Source organism: Nicotiana tabacum, chromosome 13 (assembly GCF_000715075.1).
Source record: "Nicotiana tabacum cultivar K326 chromosome 13, ASM71507v2, whole genome shotgun sequence".
In the NCBI taxonomy this organism is placed as follows: Eukaryota; Viridiplantae; Streptophyta; class Magnoliopsida; order Solanales; family Solanaceae; genus Nicotiana; species Nicotiana tabacum.
This window is the reverse complement of record NC_134092.1, coordinates 30,870,974-30,894,530: the sequence shown is the minus strand read 5'-3', so window position 1 is coordinate 30,894,530 and position 23,557 is coordinate 30,870,974. Positions and strand designations below refer to the sequence as shown.

General features: G+C 36.9%; 1 protein-coding gene across 2 annotated transcripts; it reads right to left on the bottom strand.

The window, feature by feature from the left end:
- Positions 1 to 1,188: 1,188 nt before the first annotated feature.
- LOC107818919 (cycloartenol synthase 2) lies at positions 1,189 to 21,865 on the bottom strand. Of its 2 annotated transcripts, XM_075227881.1 has the most exons (19): positions 21,779 to 21,865; positions 20,801 to 21,176; positions 20,500 to 20,688; positions 19,787 to 19,876; positions 19,519 to 19,707; positions 6,311 to 6,395; positions 6,040 to 6,206; positions 5,593 to 5,781; positions 5,064 to 5,177; positions 4,667 to 4,789; positions 4,441 to 4,563; positions 4,215 to 4,313; positions 3,866 to 3,922; positions 3,703 to 3,749; positions 2,936 to 3,079; positions 2,375 to 2,555; positions 1,948 to 2,028; positions 1,654 to 1,737; positions 1,189 to 1,546 (listed from the first exon to the last, which is right to left on the bottom strand). In XM_075227881.1, the coding sequence occupies exons 2-19, from the start codon at positions 20,996 to 20,998 to the stop codon at positions 1,418 to 1,420; spliced, it is 2,289 nt and encodes a 762-aa protein (XP_075083982.1). In that variant the 5' UTR covers positions 20,999 to 21,176; positions 21,779 to 21,865; the 3' UTR covers positions 1,189 to 1,417. The 2 variants fall into 2 exon arrangements, with proteins under 2 accessions (XP_075083982.1, XP_075083983.1); XM_075227882.1 differs by lacking the exons at positions 20,801 to 21,176; positions 21,779 to 21,865 and having other exon boundaries at positions 20,529 to 20,687.
- Between the last annotated feature and the right edge of the window lie 1,692 nt (positions 21,866 to 23,557).

Here is a 23,557-nt window from a genome sequence, read left to right as displayed (position 1 = left end):
AGGAAAATAAGTACAGAAATAATATTTTTAAAATAATTTAAAGAAAAAAACAAGCTTGCTTATGGACTTAGCTTCTCCAGAAGCGATGGCAAGAACAATATCAAGTGCAAAAGAAAGAAAGTAGATTGATAGAATAATAATAGATTTAGCTTATATGTACAGAATGTTTTGTCTCCAACTATGGATACAAATTTTTCTATTTATAGGTTTTTTCAGGGAGACAAGATCCTCAAATCAAGCTCTCCTTTAATAAGAATAAAACCCCTTTTGATGGCTACATAGCGATTGATCATTAACACAGAGATTTTTTGTAACGACTGCTCATTAAATATTGTCTTTTCCAACCGATGTCTTCCTTTCAAATCTTCGTTCTCGGTTCAATGCCTTCGGAATTTATTCAGCACCAGTCATATATTTGTATCTGGTATCACCTATTTGCTGACTCATATCATACATGTATTCAGTTCCACATATCAACTCGTCGAGCGTCCACCTTGCATTAGTCAATTTTACCCTATACATATATTTCTTAGGTCGTAATTTATATGGATTAATTTGAAGTATAAGGGTCAAAACACGTCCTACTTTTAACAAATCGATATCTCGAACTATTAAGTAGTATACTTTTATTGATGAATAAAAATACTATAACTTTATTTCCTTTCCTATTTTACATCTTCTCGAATATTATGTCTTGGGAAGATAGAATCAAATCATGATATTGTATATGAGATGGACAATGCAAATTATCTCCCAATTTGTACCAAAATTCTTTTAAGACCCCCAATTTTCACTGAGAATTTCTTATACATCAAATCTTTTTACAATGGTAGCTTTTAACCACCTCTTTAGTATTTGAACCACTTATTCCCAATAAATAAGCATATGTCACGCATCAATGATGCCGTGAAACATGTCATTAACTTAAAAAAAGAAGAAAATACTACACCATCTTCTTGTTCATCTTCAAAGGCTACTTCCACCACCACTCCTTTTTACGATCATCACCACCAATACGTCATGGCTTCGTTGGAAACTCAATATCCATAGAAAAAGATCTTGTTGGAGATCACCTCTTCACTCTCCTCTATCGGCAGTATGCCTTAAATTAAACTTCCGTCGAGCGAATCACTAATATTAATATTTATGGTAAACTATATATATGACATAAAATAATCTTTCATAACCTTTAAAACATAACATAGAGCCTATTGGCATTTAAAATATTTATAATATTATACATAAATCGTGAAGCGCGATTGACTCTATTATGAACATAAATACATGACCGCAATGTACATAGAGCTTCTCACAAACTAAAGGTTTCTTAAAAGACAGAAGTGCGCATAAAACCCCCATTATTCTATGTACAAAAACTGTAGAAAATCTTAGTTTGAAAATTAACTCCAAGTGTTGGCTATTCCTGATGCTCTTTAGGAGATAGTAGTACTTGATTGAGAAAAGCTCCAAGTGCCCATATGGGGAATATGTTTCTGTAGGCTGAGTAGCTTATCATACAGTTCTTGTTGAATACTCCTATTATTTCCTGAAAAAAGTTTAAAATACATTCTTCAATATTTAAGCATAACAAATGATACGTGAAGGAGTTTAAAAACTGATATAATATACAAGTTTAAAAAAAAGGGGAAATACCTGTTGTGGAAAATCTCCATTTTCCATTTGAGAATTTATCAGAACTTTAGCAGCTCGTTTGAGTGGAGTAGCATCTCTTTTCCCCTAATAAACTCTCATGTGTCAATTTCACATTAACAATTTCGTCTTACAAATTTGAGACAATTCAAAGAATTTTAAAGTTCATGTATTAGCTGAATTTTATGAGAAAAATAAAAATCATTTAATGAAAGTATTCAGATTTATGGGCATTTTTTGCTAAATTAACTTTCTCTTGATTCTCTAGTAAAAGAATTATAGTGCTGTTTGAAATACCTGGCCAGCTTCAATAAGAGCCAACATGGCCCATGCGGTGTTTACTATGTGTGATTTGTTCCCTTCAATGTTCGTATAAACCTGGTCATTCCGTAAAAGTAAGATCTAAAAAATTAGTAAAAGCATCTGAAACATTAAATTAATGTTATCGAGGGTTTAATTCGCAATTAGAAAATAATTATTATAAACAAATCCTTTTCATGACGTCAATGCCTTATTAGGGTTATGATATGGTATATGTGTATACAGGTTATGTTGTTCGGGTACTCTTTAAAAATGTAGCCATATATGTATCGCATCTTTCAAAAGTAATATATTTTTATAGAATCCGACACATGCACGATAATATTTTTGAAGAGTCCAAACAATATAGGTATTTGTGATTAATTGCAAAGAGGCTGTAATTCAAGACATAATGCTTAATTACCTTGTGCTGAGATGAGAGATAGCTTTCACCCCAACCACCAGAAGGTTGAAGTTGTTTTGATAATAGAAAATGACAAGCCTTTCTGATGCTTTTGCAACTTTCGTAAGTCTTGCCACCAGCAATTAGCCCACTTATCCCAAACCATGTTCCATATGTGTAGCACACTCCCCACGAGCCATACCTTATAAATTCATACGCACATTAATATTTTCATTAATTTTCACTTTATTACTCCTACTAATCGGAAAGTGAGTACTATTAATCATTTTTGACCTCTTTACTAATAATGATAAAATTGCAAGATCTTTATATTGCTTTCTAAAACGACAAATATTTTAAAAAATAGCGGCACTTAAAAGGGAACAGAGGGAGTATTTCTCTTGCACTAGTTATAGCAACTAGTAATCACGTAGAAGATTTATTTTTCTTTAAATTTTTTTTAAAATAAGAAGCATTAGTTTTCGAAAAAACTTTGCGAAATAAGTTCTAAGAAATAAAATGTCCAAATATTCCTAAGAGAAAATTTCTTTTTGGAAAATAAAATAAACGTAAATTACCTACCATGAACCATCAGGAAGTTGAATACTTTCGATGAAATAGAGAGCTTTCCTAATACAAGCTCCTATATCTTTCTCTCGATATTGCGGGTAAAGTTTTTTGAAGGACTGAAGAGCTTGAATTGCTGCAGAAGTACATTCTACATACCTGCAAGAATTTGACATTAAGGATTGATTTAACGGAAAAGGGCCTGATTAGCCCCTCTATTTTCGTTTATTGTTCAATCATGTCTCCCGTTATACTTTCCGTTCAGATATAGCTTTACTACTCTATATTTTCCCTATTTTAACGGCCAAAACACCTTACCCGACTCGTTACTCATAACCCGTCCGATCCTATTCCTCTCTTACTCTTCTTAAAAACGAAAGTAGAGGGGAATATCAGTCCCTATACATTTTGGTAGGGGCTGCATTTTTTCAGGAAGAAAGATAGTGACAAAAGGAAGACCGTTTAATCAAAGATTGCCGTTACTATTTCCATTGAAAATTTCACATTCACAATGTATAAATTCCGGTAGCTAGCTTTCGCTTTACAAAGGTTTCCTTTGTGATTTTAATTAGATTACAGAAACTTCTAAAATACGAGTGTATGGGAAAAATCAGTTCAATTTTAGGAGAATAATCTTTTTCAAGAATATATAAATGAGGGAATTTTTTGTAATTACAAAAAGGAAGAAGCTAAAGTGTAATTTTTTTAAATAAAGGCAAACCTCGAGGATTTGTTAAATCAACACTTACATATAACATAAATAAATATGTGGAAGGTCTTACTGGTAATCAATGGTGATATCCCCAAATGTTTCTGATGGATTAATCATCTGTCAATTCGCCATATAGTTTTTTTTTTTTTAAAAAAGATGACCAAAGAAATATGAATTCATTAGGTGAATAAAAGAAATTATTTGCACGATTTAATCCTTAAATGATATCTTACCTCAAGCCATGCATAAGATCTTGTTAGCTCATACGAAGCAAATCCGCCATTGCTATTCTGTATAAAAAAATGGAAAAAGAGATATTTCCGTGGCTTGAATTAAACTATATAACTATATTCAAGCTATTTGTCCCGATCTTTATTGAATTTTATATTTATTTAAAATTATTATCACCTTTTATTTTCATAATGAAAGGTATATATACAGGTATACACGATCCCCTTATACAAGATTTAATTAGACTGTTGATTAAGAATAAGAAGTAAAGTTTAGTTTTTATTCATCTTAAAAAGCAAATTAAAATGACAAAAGTGCGGAGAAATAAACTAATTTATAATTAAACTAAACCTGAAGAGAAAGAAGCAAATCAACAGCATCGTATAGCTTGTGAGGTGCTATTGCTTCTCCAACAATGTCTGATGGCATCTGAGATAGCAAAACTGCTGCCTGTAGTTAAACCGAAATAAATAAAAATGTGACAATGCTAACATACTACATACATGTAATAAATTAGCCAAGATTAAAAATCATGAATAATATTTATAATTTAAGGTGGAAATAAAGAAAAATGGACCTTAAGGGCTTCAGCAGTGCAATCTGATACAATCCAACCATTGTCGACAGTGGAGAAAGGCCATCCACCTCTACAACTCTGCCGATACCATTTCTTAAGGTCTCCACTACTGTCTTCTCTAACCTTATTAAATCAAATCCAGGATTTACAAAGAAAAATTAAAATCCAATAATAAAAAAATAAAAAATAAGAAAAAAGAGAAAGAAAAAGACAAGTGTGAATTAACCTGTGACGCTTTAATGAAGTGATGTGCATTCTTAAGCATCAAACCGTATTCTTCAGGAAGGTTTGTAGATAATATTGCTTGTACGCCAAAACTAACATCCCATAGTTGACTCCCATTATATCCCTATGATCCAAAATTTAATTTTAATTTGTTTAACATCTAAAGTTCTTAAAGATTATGAGTTCAAGTTTAATAGTGTTATATATATATATATATATATATATATATGGTCCATCTAAAAACATTGAGTTAAGCTAAGTTAAACCTAATAAAAGTAAAGGAAAATGACATTGTATAACTACTCTCAAAATAATAGTTAAAACTTTTGTATATATATATCCGCGAGTGGATAAGTAGAAGGAATTAAATTTAAAAAATGAAGTTAGAGTTATAATACCTTCATCTTCATGCCATCTTCAGCGAGCCATAGATAGTCTTTGATTCTGGAGAGATGAAGTTTGATTGCCTTGGATTCTGGATCCTCTACCCAACAACACAGCATGTTCAATACCTGTATTTTATTTTATTTTTAGATTTTTCAGTTTAAGAATTTTTAGTTACTAATTAGTTGGTATTTAATTTAAAACCACGAAAAATTGTAAATTATAGGCTTATATTAATATGAGTACTTGAAATTTCTAACTGCTTAAGGGCCAGTACTGCTTGTTAAGTCATGCAGACAAAGAACCTTTTAGCTTTTTCTGGATAAATTATTTAAAAAATAATGCAAAAGTAATTAGGAATAAAAAAATTCTAACTAATTGCCAATCATTTATAATGACATTCCAACACTGTTGTTGTACGTATTCGGACTATTGGATAAAGATTAGCATTGGAGTTGACCATGCTATTCGATTTTTTATAGTTTCATTTAAAATTGCAAAAGTTAAAACTTACCATGACCATAATTTCCTTATAAATATTACCTTATTGACAGGTCCAATACAAATATAGTTGGTATTTTCATCCTCATAATGAATATGTTCCATCACAGTGTTGAGTGCCCTTTTTCTTAACTTGGAGAGTGGCCATTGCATGAGAAGAGGTTCTGCAAAATTGTGAAGACTTTCCCAAAGAATATCTTGTACTAAAGGATGAGGGTAGTACAAATCTTCCTGAAAACACCATATATACGTACATATATCACTTTGATTAATTAGCAAATATTCATGGTAACTTATTTTACTAGTTCACAGTGTTATTTCCTCGAAATTAGAAGAAGGAATGAATTTATTTACTAATTAGTGTGTGTATATTATATATTGATTATATATATTCGGTTACATACACTGATGGGTGAGGGACTATTTATGTTAGGAAATTCTTCCAAGAGATAAATAGGAGAGGAAATTAAAGGGAAAGAATAAAGAGACCTTAGCGCATTGGTTCCTGGCCAAGTCCCAATCAATGTGGTGATAGGGGCATGTATAGAGCTCTCTTCTGAGTGATAAAATAGTGGAATTAATAGGACCTACATATCTTGTCCCGTACAAATATGACATTGCTAAATACACCATTCGACAGTGACACCACATTCGACCTATATATATATAACATCATCAATTAAAATTAATGATAAACAAAACTAGAGAACGAAAATAAAAATTATTAAATTATTAGGAGAAGGAATTAATTAATAAAGACCTGGGTGTATAGGAAGAAAGTAGGGGAGAAGCCATAGTTCTGGCGGTAGTGGATTATTGCCACTCCATTCGTATACGCCTAGCGCCTGAAAAGTACAAAATAATCCCAAAAGAAAATTAATGCTACCCTGTAACTATAAGTTATTGATACATTAGGTGTTCACCGGGAAGAGTAAAATTATATCAAGGGTAAATGTTTGAAGATCTTGTATTAAAACTATATATATCAACAACAACAACAATCCAGTATAATCTCACTAGTGGGATCTAGGGAGGGTAGTGTGTACGCAGACCTTACCCCTATCCTGGGATAGATAGGCTGTTTCCAATAGACTCTCGGCTCCCTCCCTCCAAGAACTCCCCACATTGCTTTTAGGTTGACTCGAACTCACAAGAGTATCTATATCAAGGGTAAATATTAGTGGTATACAAACCGAACAGGAAAATCGCACCAAACCGAAAAGGTTTGGTTTGATTTGGTTTGGTATTGAGTAAAAAGATATGAATCAAAGCGACATATAAATATATAATTTTTATATATACTTTTAAGACTTTTCATAGAATTTTCTATAAAAATGTCAAGAAATATTTGCGATTATCTTATGGATTGTAATATTTAGTTAAATATGTAGTGCTCTATTTTTATTAATTTTAAATAATGGGTTGTATGACTACTTTCTTATCAAATGTTAATGAAATACGTCAATCTCTTTGTTCTTCCATTTTCATATGTCAAGTTCTATTAAATTCTTATTTCTTTTTCGAATTTGATATGGTATTTCGGTTTAAATAGAAAGTATTAGTATATAGGTATCATATTGATTTTTATGTTTAAATATTAAATTCAGTTAACCTTGAAAGTGTACATCAACGAAAATTTATTGTCACGCGACTAAAAAATAACTATCATATGTTACTAAGAAAATTCTCTCATAAGAGTATATTAATAGATCATATATTTGTTAACTTTTTAAATTTTTTATTAAGCATATATTTACTTATCAAAAAATTAACAAAGTAAGATTGAAATAATATTCATGTAACAAAAAATCCAAAAAACCCGAAAAATCCTACAAAATCGAACCAATCCAAACCGATATAATTGGTTTGGTTTGATTTTGATAAAAATCGAACCAACCCGATCCATATACACCCTAGTAAACACCAAGGGAAAAGTAAATATCAAGGGTAAATGCTTCAATATATATAACTTAAATTTTTATACATAAAATAAGTATCAATGGCAAACATTTCCCCTGATATTTACTTTTCCCTTGATACAATCTATATAAAGTTTATCTAAATATCAAGGGAAAAGTAAATATCAAGGGTAAATGTTTCAATATATATAAAGTAAATTCTTCAAACATAAAGTATTATTGTTTACCCGAAAAACGAATAGAGTTGAATTTATACGTAGTTCTAAGGGTACGTGGTATAACTTGACACAAATCAGAAAAGCAAGTAGAAATATATTGAGCATTGACTGTATAAAGAATGAAATACAAACCAAACTGAATGGAAAATAGTTTATGAACAAGCAAGACGAATCAATATACAAAATCCAAAAAAGGATAATCTCTTTATGAATATCAGTATGTTTTTCTCTGTGAATATCAATAATATGGGAGTGTATGAATGCCTTAAAATGATAGATTCCCTTACAGAAACAATAGCCATCCCTCTTATAGTGGAGGGAGCCTACTTTGGATATAATTAAAAATATATAGTGGGAGACCCACGATAAATTAACTTTTCCACAATTCCTGCCAAGATTCTCTCTAGTGGGATTGCAACGGCTTTTGTCTGCGAGCTCGATCTTGACTCGAGCTCTCGATCTTGGTTTGAGCTCGATTCTGACTCGAGCTCTCGATCTTGGCTCGAGGTCGATTCTGACACGAGCTCTCGAATTGATTCGGGGTCAATATTGGTCGGTCTCTGGATCATAAGCTTGATAGCTTTACTTTGCATCATAGTTTGATTTGGATCCGAGCTTGACAATGATGTCGAACTCGACATTGATTAGCCCTACGGATTCGAAGCTTGTTTGTACCATCTTCGGAACCCATCTCGAGGTCTTACTTCGATCGATTATCTTTCGAACTCGATCAGACGTACGAAGGCCAAAATCTATTTCGACCGTATACAGATAGTCCCCTCATTTCTCAGGAAGAATGTGGTGAGAAACGATATGCTTTTTCAACGGCTCGATCGGATCATAAGTTGACGTCTTCATCGGGATCGATCATGATGCACGTGATATTTGTCCCGTCAATTTAGTCTTTCAAGGCATTTAATGCATGTCAGACAGTGGTCCGCCATCGCTGATACTGAACCGCCATTGCTTAAACCTATAAATAACCCTTTCTTTTATCATTTACCACTTTTACCTCTTCAATCTTCCAAATTTCTCAAGTCCCTTTTCGTATTCTCTGGCTTACCCGCAAATCTGTGATTTCTCTTTGCAAAACGCCCCCTTCAATTTTACCAAATCTTTGTCACTTTCTTCTACTCCTCACCTTTGAATTCGAAAATGGCAAAAATGTCACAAACCATTCCTCAGAAAGAGAAGACTTCATCTTCACAGTGTGTCGCCGATGAGACACCAGCAGAAACACGGCCTGAGGAGTGCGTTCCTGGGGCGTGTGTTCTTACTTCTGATTTTAAGGTCGATAAAGGATCATCGGTCCCTGGCCGATGTTAGCCAGTATCGAGGTACATGTGTTCGATAACCGAGAAGCACCTCAAACAGTTAAAGAAAGATTGTAATTGGGATAAAAAAGAAATAATAATTCCTACTTCTGACGAAGATATCACCACTTACGTGAAAGGGTTTTTGAATGCGTATACTTACCCTTTCACATTAGGTCCCCTCGATTCCGTTATTATTGATTTCTGTCGTCAATACCAAATAACCCTAGGCCAGGTCCATCCTTCTTTTTGGCGGATCGTTATCTTGATCCGATACTTTGTGAACAAAATCGAGGGGATGTCGTTCACCCTCAACCATCTTATCCGATTGTGCCATCCTCGACTTTTTCGAGGAGGGTTAATAAAACTTCAGCATCGGGCTACCAAGGCCCTGTTCTCGAGCATTGACGAGGACATGGATCGGGGCTGGATGGGCAGGTTCGTTCGAGTGTGGACTTCGGACTTGATTCCGACAGAAAAGATGCCCTTTCCCAAGGAGTGGAATATGAAACGTAAGTGTGATCCTGCTGTTACTTCCTTATATTTTGCTCTTTCATTTCTTTTCTCATCGATACTCTTCTTTTTGTGATGCAGCGGTTCCCTGGATGTCCGGAGCAGTTCCCGATCTTAAGAACTGGGTACGAGCTCTTGTTTCGACCTTCACATACACCGAACGCTCATGGCGTGATTTGTCAAAGGGTCGGTAGGAGGCCAAAAATCACGGTAAGCCTTTTTCTCGTACTCTTTGATAATTCGACCGAGATTCCTTCCAAATATTTTAATAAAATTTTCCATATATAGGTTTGGGAAAAGATGCGATTTTGAGGCCCTTGTCCATCGAGGAAGAAACTTTGGCCTCTGTCCCAAAGCCAGTGAAGGAAAATAAAAGGAAAAGAGCCTCTGTTCCCGAAGATCCAAAACCGAAGAAGAGGACGGCTCGTAAGCCGAACAAGAATGCCATTCCTTTGACCATAGAATCAGTTCTGTGTCTAAGGGATGAAGATGAAGAAGAAGAAAATGATGGGTCCGCGCTGGCGGCCAGAACGAATAGAACAACTGATGCCCCATCAGTAGCTGGATCGATGATGCTTCATGAGGTTCCGCCTCGAGCTGAGGGTATACGGGAGAAAGATTCAGGCGGAGTCCCTGAGTTGTTGGAGATCGAAGACGCATCCCTTCGGAGCCAACGGGTGGGGGATATGTCTTAAGGGGCCCCTCTTGAATCCCTTCGAACTGAAAAGAATGCTCCAAGTGATTCATTTGGGGCAGCAACAATCGAAGACTCGCTCACCTTCTCTGCTTTTTCCGCAGGGGTGATTCGGGAAGCCCAAGCTTTGGGGGCCCTCGATCTAGACAGGCCTAATGATGGAGAGGATCCTTTTCGTGACCTATTTACCGGTATCGAGGATGTTGCCGGTACTAGTGATGAATCAAATCTTTTTCACGGGGTGCAGCAGGCTTTGAATCAGGTAAGCCTTAAAATTATTTTGTTGGTACTGCCTTCATGTTTACTTTTCGTTTCTAACTTCGTTTCTTGTTTATTTGTAGGCAGTGACAGTTCATCGAGAAGCACGTTCTCGGTCCCAAAATGAGCTGCGTCGATACGAGGCCGACCTTCAGCAGGTTACTGAGGAGAGGAACTCCCTAAAACTTCTCTTAGGGCAAAGGGAAGAGGAAATAAAAGACCTCCGAGCTGAGCTGGCCAAGGCTTACCGAGATCAGACCGATCTGTCTGAGCAGGTAATGATACTTTTAAAAGCCTATGGGCTTGATACCGGAACGATGGCTAATTTTTCGGTCTCACAGTTGCAGCAAAAAATTGAGATGATCGGGAAGCTTCGTGAGGAGGTCGATGTGATAAAAGCGGAGTCTTTGCAATGGAAAGAAGGTATGGACCGCTTTTCTGCAGAGAAAGAAACTGCTTGAGCCAAGTTATCATCAGCCGAAACCCAACTTCAAAGAATGAAGGAAAAAGGCATGGTTCAAGCGAGAAGAATAGAGGAGCTCGAGGCTCAGTTGGCCTCTGTACTTGCCAAGGCCGAATCTGATGCCGAAAAGGCAAAGGCCGATGCGGATGCATTCGTGTCCGTCTATCAGGCCGATGCTGAAGTTGCCCAGGTCCAAGAAAGAGAGGTAGTCGAGACCGCCTATACTCGAGCACATTGGGTCGCTGATCTTGCTAAGTGCCGATCTCAGAGGGAAACCATCGAGGAGATCCATGCTCGTGGTTTTGACCTCGCTGAAGAGATAAAAAGGGCTAAAGAACTCGAAGACAATGCTGAAGCCTTAGTTTCCGATGACGATGATGATGACAATGATGATGACGATGGGAGTAAGAGCGGATCCGAGAATGGGGGGAGCCCGATAGAGAAGAGACCGCTCATGGGGATGACCAGGAAGCTTAGTCCTTAATATTTACGTTGTAATCAATCATGTAAACAATTTTGTATATAGAAATATCCCTTTTTTGCCGACTTCTTCTGTTTTGTTTCCAGTATTGTGAAGACTTTATTCACGCCTTATGAATGTTTTCACAAGGATTTAAATAACTTAATCAAATTTGGACTTCGTAGCCTCTATAACCGAGCGGGCGCTTATTCAAACTTGAAGTGATGTAGCCCTTAGGCTTATTAGTTGAGTCAATGATTCGAACTCGAAGTAATGTAGCCCGTAGACGTAATGGTCGAGTGAGTGTTTGCTCGAACTCAAAATAAAAGTAGCCCGTAGGCTTAGTAGTCGAGTGAATGATTGGAACTCGAAGTAATGTAGCCCGTAGGCATAATGGTCGAGTGAGTGTTTGCTCGAACTCGAAATAAAAGTAGCTCGTAGGCTTAGTAGTTGAGTGAATGATTCAAACTCAAAGTAATGCAGCCCGTAGGCGTAATGGTCGAGTGAGTGCTTGCTCGAACTTGAGATAAAAGTAGCCCGTAGGCTTAGTAGTCGAGTGAATGATTCGAACTCGAAGTAATGTAGCCCGTAGCCGTAATGGTCGAGTGAGTGCTTGCTCGAACTCGGAATAAAAGTATCCCGTACGCTTAGTAGTCGAGTGAATGATTCGAACTCGAAGTAATGTAGCCCGTAGGCATAATGGTCTAGTGAGTGCTTGCTCGAACTTGAAATAAAAGTAGCCCGTAGGCTTAGTAGTCGAGTGAATGATTCGAACTCGAAGTAATGTAGCCCGTAGGCGTAATGGTCGAGTGAGTGCTTACTCAAACTCGAAATAAAAGTAGCCCATAGGCTTAGTAGTCGAGTGAATGATTCAAACTCGAAGTAATGTAGCCCGTAGGCATAATGGTCGAGTGAGCGCTTGCTCGAACTCGAAATAAAAGTAGCCTGTAGGCTTAATGGTCGAGTTTATCTTAATTCTTTTTGCATAATAAATCTCCAAATAGAGGAATGTTTCTTGGATATAAGATGTCGGTAAAGAGGAGAACTTTCTTTGCAAGTCATTATACATGTGTTCATGTTTCGCGTTTGGGTTTGGTCCAACTACATGAGCATGGTTCGTTTTGACCATTTGGCTCATACAACTTTTGCTGTTGGAACCCCGTTGTTGTGAAATAACTTTCTTGCATCAGAACTTGATATATTTGAGGGCTAATGCCCCCCTCCCCCCAGTATTCGAGGTCGATTGTAAAGAGGCCTCAGATACTGTTGTAAGTGCAACACGATCATTGGTTGCCTCATTAAAAACCTTACCAAAAAACTCATTTGGGATAAAACTGGTCTAAGGGAAAAAGAGTGCAATGCGTGCTTTCAGATCTAAGGCTTCGTATTGAAGGATCTATCTTAGCTCCTGATCGGACTTCTGCAGGGTCAGTTTTGAAATATAAATGAATATGCGGGGGTCGTACCTTAGTAGTAGTATCGTTTTAGATGTGACACATTCCAATTGCTTGATAGTTGTTTGCCGTTTATAATGCCGAGCTTGTATGATCCCTTTCCGACGTTCTCGAGAACCTGATATGGTCCTTCCCAGTTCGGTCCTAGTTTTCCTTCGTTCGGATTTCGGGTATTGAGGGTGACTTTCCTTCGCACTAAGTCCCCGGACTTAAAATGGCGGAGCTTGGTTCTTCGATTATAGTATCTTTCGATTCGTGGCTTTTGGACGGCCAATTGGACGAGAGCAGCTTCTCGTTTTTCATCCGATAATTTGAGGCTAGTGTTCATAGCCTCGTTATTTGATTCTTCTATTGTGTATCGAAATCTGGCACTGGGTTCGCCGACTTCGACTGGTATTAAGGCTTCAGACCCATATACTAAGGAGAACAGGATTGCCCCCGTACTAGATTTTGACGTTGTTCGATATGCCCAAAGGACTTCGGGTAGGATTTCTCTCCACTTTCCTTTAGCATCGTTCAACCTCTTCTTTAGGTTTTAAATGATAGTTTTGTTCGTTGATTCGGCCTGCCCATTCCCACTGGGCTGATACAGTGTTGATAATATCCTTCTTATTTTGTGATCTTCGAAGAATTTTGTCACTTTGCTGCCAACAAATTGTTTCCCATTGTCACATACTATTTCGGCGGGTATCCCGAATTGACATACGATATGATCACAGATAAAGTCTATAACTTCTCTCTCTCTTTTACTTTCTCGAACTCCTGTGCTTCAACCCATTTAGAGAAATAGTCAGTCATAAATAAAATGAATTTAGCTTTACCTGTGATCAATGGCAGAGGGCCGACGATATCCAATCCTCATTTTATGAATGGCCATGGGGATAGAACTGAGTGAAGTTGCTCTCCGGGTTGATGGATCATTGGTGCAAATCTTTGACATTTGTCACATTTTCGAACAAATTCCTTTGCATCTTTGCCCATATCGATCCAATAATACCCTGTCCTGATTATTTTTTGGACTAATGAATCGGCACCGGAGTGATTCCCACAAGTACCCTCGTGCACCTCACATAGGATATAATCGGTATCTCCCGGACCTAAGCATACTGTCAATGGTCCATCGAATGTCCTTCGGTATAGTGTTCCATCCGAAGCCAACGTGAATTGAGCAGCTTTGGTTCGTAGAACCCTTGAATCTTTAGGGTCCGATGGGAGCTTTCCATTCTTTAAATATCCAATATAATTATTTTTCCAATCCCAGGTTAATCTCATAGAATTTATCTCGGCATGACCTTCTTCGATCACGGATCTCGAGAGTTGAACGACAGTCCCCGAGCTCAACTCACCTTTCTCGACCGATGATCCCAAGTTCGCAAGTGCATCAGCCTCGCTGTTTTGCTCTCGTGGAACATGCTGTAAAGTCTATTATTTAAAATAGTGCAAAGTGACATGTAGTTTGTCCAAATACCTTTGCATTCTATCTTCTCGAACTTCAAAGGTTTTGTTTACTTGATTTACCACCAACAAAGAGTCACACCTGGCTTCAATGACTTCTGCTCCCAAGCTTTTAGCTAGCTCGAGACCTGTAATCATGGCCTTATACTCGGCCTCGTTGTTAGTCAACCTAGCAGTTTTGATAGATTGCCTAATAGTGTTACCCGTGGGTGGCTTTAAAACTATGCCTAGCCCGGACCCCTTCACGTTCGAAGCCCAGTCCGTAAAAAGGGTCCATACCGCCAATGACGTACCCGATTTCAACAGGAGTTCTTTTTCGACTTCGGGTACGAGGGTTGGCATGAAATAGGCCACGAAGTCTGCTAAAATTTGAGACTTGATGGTCGTACAGGGTTAATATTCGATATCGTACCCACTGAGTTCGACGACCCATTTGGCCAATCGGCCTGATAGTTCGGGATTGTGCAAAATATTAGAAAGCGGGTAAGTGGTTAATACGCATATGGGGTGACATTGAAAGTACGGTCTTAACTTTCTAGAGGTGCTTATTAGTGCGAGTGCCAATCTTTCTAGGTGCGGATATCTAGTTTTTGCTTCTCCTAAGGTCCGACTTATATAATAAACGAAAAATTACGTACCTTGCTCTTCTTGAACTAGGACATCGCTTACTGCGATTTCCGATACTGCCAAATACAAGCAAAATTTTTCGTCTATTTTTGGAGTATGAAGTAGCGGTGGGCTTGATAGATATCGTTTTAGTTCCTCTAATATCTGTTGGCATTCCGGGGTCCAAGCGAAATTGTTCTTCTTTTTGAGTAGAGAGAAAAATTTGTGACTTCGATCTGATGATCTCGAAATGAATCGGCCTAAAGTTGCAATCCGTCCTGTTAGCCTCTGTACAGCTTTCACGCTGTCCACGATGGTGATGTCTTCGATAGCCTTGATTTTATCGGGGTTAATCTCGATTTCCCGATTTGACACCATAAAGCCGAGGAACTTGCCCGACCCGACCCCGTAAGCACATTTTTCGGGGTTGAGCTTCATGTTGTATTTCCTCAAAATCTCGAACGTTTCCTGTAAATGGTTCAAATGGTCCTCTGCGTGCAGGGACTTAACTAGCATGTCATAAATATAATCTTCCATTGATTTACCTATTTGTTCTTCGAATATTTTATTTACTAGGCATATTTTTTAGCCCTAAGGGCATCACATTATAACAATATGTTACATATTTGGTGACAAATGAAGTCTTTTCCTGGTCCTCCGGGTTCATCTGGATTTGATTATACCCGGAATAAGTATCGAGAAAAGTGAGGATCTCGTGATCGGCCATGGCATCGATCATGCGATCGATATTGGGCAGCGGAAAGATGTCTTTGGGGTATGCTTTGTTCAAATCCTTATAATCCACACACATTCTAAGTTTGTTCCCTTTTTTAGGCACTACAACTACATTGGCTAACCATTCGGGATATTTCACCTCCCGAATGGATCCTATCTTGAGAAGTTTGGTTACCTCATCCTTTATGAATGTGTGCTTTACCTCAGACTGGGATCTTCTCTTTTGCTTCACCGGTATGAACCTAGGGTCAAAACTTAGCTGATGTGTCGTTATGTCCAGTGAGATCCATATTATATCTAAATGGGACCAGGCAAAGCAATCAATGTTATCGATAAGAAATTGAATAAGTTTTTTCCTGAGTTCGGGGCTCAACCCCGTTCCCAGGTATACCTTCCGTTCGGGCCAGTGCTCGATTAGTGTGACTTGCTCCAGTTCCTCAATCGTTGATGTGGTGGCATCGGAGTCATCGGGAATTATGAAGGATCGAGAGATCCTCTGATCATCATCTTCTTTGACCCCCTGGTTATCAGATTGGGTCAAAGCTGATGTCTGTGACTGCTATTTGGTATCTCGTTCCCATTCTGAGTCTGATCCCTTTACTGGCGAAGACGAGGATATTGGTTTTGCTTCCTTGACGGCGAACATTTCTCTTGCGGCTGGTTGTTCTCTGTACACTGTTTTGACTCCTCTCGGTGTTAGGAATTTGAGGACCTAGTGTAGGATCGAAGGTACAACTCTCATGTTGTGGATCCATGGCCTTTTGAAAAGGTTGTTGTATCTCATGTCACCTTCGATCACGTGGAACTTCGTTTCCTGGATGGTTCCGGCCACGTTTATTGGTAAAATTATCTCGCCTTTGGTGGTCTCACATTCCATATTGAATCCTTTTAGAACCAGGGTTGCGGGTACGATCTGGTCCTGCAGAACGAGCTGTTCTACGACCTTCAATCTGATGATGTTGGCCGAGCTACCTGGATCAATTAACACATGCTTAACTTTTGTTTTATTCATGAGTACGGATATTACCAGTGCATCGTTATGAGGTTGTATGACTCCTTCTGCATCTTCATCATTGAAGGACAAAGTTCATATGGGTGTGTAATCTTGAGTTCGAGATCGCTTTTCTCTCACAATCAATGTCTTAGTGCGTTTAAGCACTAGTCCCTGAGGGTTTTCGGCACCGCCGATGATCATGTGAATGACGTGCTGCGATTATTCTTGTTCGTTTTGCTTGCCGAAATCCTTGTTTTTAAAATGGTTCTTCGCTCTATCGCTTACAAATTCTCGAAGGTGCCCTTTGTTGAATAACCGGGCCACTTCTTCTCTTAGTTGCCTGCAATCTTCCGTTCTGTGGCCATGGGTGCCATGATATTCGCACATTTGATTGGGATTCCTCTGGGCAGGATCGGTCTGCATGGGTCGAGGCCATTTAGTGGCTTTGATGCGTCCGATAGCAGAAACGATGGCGGATGCATCAATGCTGAAGTTATATTCCGATAAACGAGGTGCTTCCTTAGATCCGGCAGACCTATTGAACCTACTTTTGTTCATCATCCCCCGGGACCCTTGACCTCGATCATATTTTTTGTTATTTTGCTCAAGGTTATGTCTCGATTCACTGACTCTATGGCTTCCGTTGTACTGTGGGTATCGATCCCCGATCGGACCTCGTTCTCGATTAGTATCCCTTCGAACAACGGGTTCAGACCCCAATTAATCATCTTCGACCCTAATTTTTGATTGATACCGATTGTGTACGTCGGCCCACGTGATGGCTGGGTATTCGATCAGGTTATGCTTCAACCGTCGTGAAGCCGTTGAACTTCGTTCGTTTAAACCTTGAGTGAAAGCCAGAACAGCCCAATCGTCTGTGACTGGTGGCAAGTCCATTCGTTCCATTTGAAAATGAGATATGAACTCCCTCAGCATCTCGTTATCCTTTTGTCTTACCTTGAAGAGGTCCGATTTCCTTGTTGCGACTTTTATGGTGCTGGCATGTGCTTTCACAAAAAGAATCTGCTAACATGGCGAACGAGTCTATGGAATTTGGTAGTAGGTTGTGATACCAAATCATTGCCCCCTTCGAGAGGGTCTCTCCAAATGTTTTTAACAACACAGATTCGATTTCATCATCTTCTAAATCATTTCCCTTGATGGCACAAGTGTAAGAAGTGACGAGCTCGTTGGGATCGGTCGTTCCGTTATATTTGGGAATTTCGGGCATACGAAATTTTTTGGGGATTGGTTTCGGGGCTGCGCTCGAGGGAAAAGGTTTTTGCACGAATTTTTTCGAATCTAACCCTTTTATCATTGGTGGAGCTACCGGGATCTGATCGACCCTAGAGTTATAAGTTTTTACTTTTTTATCATTGGCTTCGACTCTCATTGTGAGTTCCTCGAGCAATTTAGCAATTTCGGGAGTAGTCCCCGATTCTTGCTCATTTGACTTCACTATGGCTGGCTCCATTCTGTGGGTGATTTCTCGAGGTGGACTAGGCTCCGACCTGCTTTGTAGCGGGGTTTGGCTCTACAACTGAGCTATTGCTGCCCGTTGGGCTTGCAACATTTCGAAAATCATACGCAAGCTAACGCCGCTTTCCTTGACGCTATGGGTATCTCGAGCTACAGACCGAGTGCCACCATGGATGTTATTCTCGGGTTCAGCATGGAGGTTCGCCTTGATGGCTACATGCGAATTGATATATTGGCGCTCCGATTCGAGCTCCAACGGCGTTTACAAGCGGCCTTTCGGTATTGGGTGTCAAGTTATTGTTCTCATCTTGAAAACCGGCTCCGTTGTCGATTGGTGAAGTTATTTGATTGGTAGTTAGTCGTTGCTAATCCAAAATCCAAGATATTTTTGGAACCGAGCGCAAAAACACAACAGTGTGTTTCTTCAGATTCGTATCAAATAACCACTGTTATCCTTAGCCCCTCGGTGGGTGCCAAACTGCTTAACCGAAAAACGAATTGAGTTGAATTTATACGTAGTTTTAAGGGTACGTGATATAACTTGGCACAATCAGAAAAGCTAGTAGAAATATATTGAGTATTTACTGTATAAAGAATGAAATACAAACCAAACTGAATGAAAAACAGTTTATGAACAAGCAAGACGAATCAATATACAAAACCCAAAAAAGGATAATCTCTCTATGAATATCAGTATGTTTTTCTCTGTGAATATCAATAATATAGGAGTGTATGAATGCCTTAAAATGATAGATCCCCTTACAGAAATAATAGCTATCCCTTTTATAGTGGAGGGATCATACTTTGGATATAATTAAAAATACATAGTGGGGAACCTATGATAGATTAACTTTTCTACAATTTCTGCCAAGATTCTCTATAGTGGGATTGCAACGGCTTTTGTCTGCGAGTTCGATCTTGACTCGAGCTCTCGATCTTGGTTTGAGCTCGATTCTGACTCGAGCTCTCGATCTTGGCTCGAGCTCGATTCTGACTCGAGCTCTCGAATTGATTCGGGGTCAATGTTGGTCGGTCTCTGGATCATAAGCTTGATAGCTTTACTTTGTATCATAGTTTGATTTGGATCCGAGCTTGACAATGATATCGAACTCGACATTGATCAGCCCCACGGATTCGAAGCTTGTTTGTACCATCTTCGGAACCCATCTCGAGGTCTCACTTCGATCGATTATCTTTCGAACTCGATTAGACGTACGAAAGCCAAAATCTATTTCGACCGTATACAATTATGTTAATGTCGACCTTGGACAAGCATTCCTACTGAAGCTAGAAATATTCGTGCACATGCCGAAATTTCATATTTAGTAAATTAAAAAGAAGAATTAGTTTACTTTGGAAAAAGACAAAAAAAATGCATAAACTGAAAATAAGCACTCTTTAACTTACAGAGAGCCAGAGCTTTCCCCAAGAAGGAATAAAGGTGAGACCACCATGCTCAAGAATCCATTTTCTTGCTTTCTCCATAGCTTCATCATTTATGTCTTCTCCAAGTAGTCTTAAAGTCACATAGTTGAGAGCAGTGCAAAACATGGTGCTATGTCCTTCTATATGCAACCCCCACCCTCCATCTACGTTCTGCGTTTCAAGAGTCGGAGTTAGGATTCTAATATTATAGTTGGAAAGGAAAAAGTTTCTAACAATATTATTAAAGCACCTGATGATTATATAAGTAACGAAGTATTTCCTTTTGATGCTCTTCTGATAACACTGCATTCACCACTCCCATTATGTATAAACTTATAACCTGCAATTTTAGAATATTAATTAACAATTGACCAGTCCAGTTGTTATACACACCCCATTATTCTTAGTCAATAATATTTTTTTTCCTTCTTATTATGAATTTAAAACTAATATTGTGTTTCTTGTGTAGATAATATGACATTTATCTTCAAAATTCATCAAGTTCCTAAATTAGTTATTATATACTCCACCTATTTCTTGACATTCTTTGCTCTTTAGTACGAAAAGAATGATAATTTTTTATATTTAAACTTTAACGTCTCATTTTCTCATTCATGACATGCTTTTATGGTATGTACTGAAATCTTTCTTTTCGTATTAAACTCTATACTCCGATAAACATCATTATCCGATTTAGAATTTAAATATAATTGGTTCAAATTTTAAGATTCTCAGTATTGAAACTCATTGTACTATTAAAATTATGAGTTTAGATCTAATATTTGTTAAGATTTTAGTAAGTTTTACATATATATATATATATATATATATATATATATATATATATATATATATATATATATATATATATATATATATATACACACACACACACACACACACACACACACACACACACCAGATATAATCATATAAAATAATATTTATATATTCAGGTCATACCAAGCCAGGCAAAAGGAACAAAGGACCACCATAATCAGCAGGCCAATGTCCATCCTCAGCCTGAAGTGTTGAATAGAATCTTAATGCCCTTCTCAATGTTGTCTTCACTGCCTCTTCACTTGTTTCTTCTTCACTCTCTATTTTCACTTTTCCCAACTTCTTCATATCAATTTGCTTCTCTTTTTCAAACTTAAAATAAGTAATAAAAAAAGAAAATATATTAGTAATATATCTTATGAAAATGCATGGATTTTAGACGAAATTTAGAGGTTATTTAATAACTAATTAAATTGGTAATTACCTGAAGTCTCAATAGGAGATCAGAACTATGTTTGACATGAAACCGATTCTCATAAAAATGTTGACGTATATTTTCAACATGACATCGTTCTTCAAGCGTTCCACCATCTTTATCGAATTCCCAGTATTGCCTACCAACATGATTGTTCGAACTTGTAACCCACGGTTCATTTCCCTCTGAGAGTTTAAGTTTCCACATTTTTTTTTGCTTTTTTATTGATTTATTTCTTCACTTGTTAAATCACAAGATTTTTTTTCCCAATTAAGTACTTATAGAAGTTACATAGACTTTCTATTCTGTTCTTTATTTGATCAACTAGGAAGAACGTCAACGAAGATCGATTTGCCCTTTTAGTTTCATAATTTTCTACTGATTCCTGCAAAATTCAAGGAAGGAAATTAAGTTTTAAAACTAAGAGAAATAGATAGCATCATTTTTATCTTCTTTTTTTTTGTCTGATTACAAAATTTTTAAAATAAAAACTTGCAGCTTGACGTTTTCGTATCTTCACAATAAATTAACTAATAAATGATACTAGCATATTTTAAGTAGTTGAAGCTTTTGTCTATTGACTACTGTATGTATATTCTAGCAAGCCATGGTTCTCATTATTTCTATTGAAGACATAATTAAGTTAAATGAAAATATATTTCTTATTAACTTAAACTTCTAGATGAGATGATCTTACACTTCAACATTGTCATAGCAAAGAAATTAAGGTCATGTGTTTGAGTTTCACCGCTACTCATTATCAAAAAGAATTCACGTGCTTGACCCATGAAAAAAATATTAGGTTAGGGGACATGTTGAGACTTAATTAAGTAAATAAAAATATATATGTTCTTTCTAACACATTAACCTATTTAGATGAGATATTCATATACTTCTATAATAACATCCTGGAAGTGATTTAAGAATAATGTTATCAAATTCAACGAGAAATAAAAAGAAAATAATGAGAGAGAGAAAGAGACTAACACGAGAGGTAGCTATGCATGAACTACAGAAGAAGTGAACGAAGGTAGTTTGAAGAAAGAGCAGTCTCCTAAATTTATACACAATATTCTAAATTTTTAATTCCAATAAATAAAGATTTAAAAGGGACACCAAAGTGGAGAGCAAATTGTTAATATTTAAATAACAAGTTCGCCTCCATTTTAATATGAGAAGCCTGAATTATTAGACGTCCATATCAAATAGTACTACATTGTTGCAAATTAATATGGTTCATTTCACATAACCTGGTTCTATAACTTGTTTATAAAATGAATAAGAAATGATTAAGTATGCAACTTCTGTTCTGTGGCTATCCCTATATTATAAAGCTTAATATATCTTGTGAATTTCTCTCTTAATTAATTTATTTTTCTAATTCAAAATGTTGGAAATGTTAAGATTATATCTTCTGAATAAACAAGTTTGTGACTGATATATCACTAATAGAAATTCAGTCAAAATCGACTGCGGCCAGCCAATCGACCGACTTCGGTCGGTTTTCAAAATATATTTTTTTTTATTAAACCGATCAACTTCGGTCAATTTTTTTGGCGCAAAATGTGGGAAATTATTTTAGCGTCCCGGAAAATTTATTTATTAAGAAATCGACCAGTTTTTCATATAAAATAAATTAAAATTAATATTCAAAAATAGACCGAAATCGGTCGATTATTTCAGTTAGTCGTTTTAAAAAAACCGACCGACTTCGGTCGATAATTTTATATTTTTTAATAAAACCGACTGAAATCGGTCGGTTATTTTCGCGTGAAAATGCAAGTAAAGAGTACAAATAAAATAAAAGAAAGTCTTAAACCAAAATGTACCAATGGTCTAGTGGTAGAATAGTATCCTGCCACAGTACAGATCCTGATTCGATTTTCAGATGGTGCATTTTTTAATTGCATAATTAAAAATACCGACCGACTTCGGTCGATTTTTTGGGCAGATTTTTTCTTTTTGGGTTGTTTGTGAAACTTAATTGACCGACCGAAATTGGTCAGAAATTGCAACCGACTTCGGTCTCTATTTATTACCGATCAGCCTAATTTTGACAAATTAGTATCGTTTGGAAATCTATCGGATTTTTTAATTTTGCGACCGATTTCAGTCGGTATTTCTGGACGGTTTTAGACAGTTTTATAGTAGTGATACTTAATTATGACAATACGCCAACCACTTGCATGTAATGCAAATTCTCTTGAAACTTGAAAGTATATGTGCCAAATTAAAGTACTATGGAAAATCAAATCATATCCAAGAGCCTTAATTTTAAATTTGGTAGAATATATATATGACTTGCAAATAGTTTTATCCTCTTTTACCGCATAAGTGATTTCTCACTTTTTATTTATTTATTTATTTATTTTGTGTGCGCGTGGGCTTCAAGCATCTAGAGTTCTTGGAACTCACTAATCCAATTAATTCATATTCTTGTCATAAATAACCCACATGAGAGTTGTAGTGCTCTCTGTAAAAATCTATTTTTATTCACTGGGCTCGAATTTTAACTGTAATTTGACCGCTCAAACAGTATTGCACAAGTGGATGGACAAAATAAAACTTATTTAATTTCTTATAAAATCTCTTGAAAATATTGGCTTCTACTTGGAACTATCCTTTTGCGATTATTTGAGTTAATTAGTGAAAAATAGGACGTGTCAAGATCGAGACAAGAGGAGGTTGGTGGCTGCCTTCAGATAACGTTTTTTTTCTTTTCAAAAGTAAGTTTCTAATGTTTAAAATTGTTAAACGACTTATTTT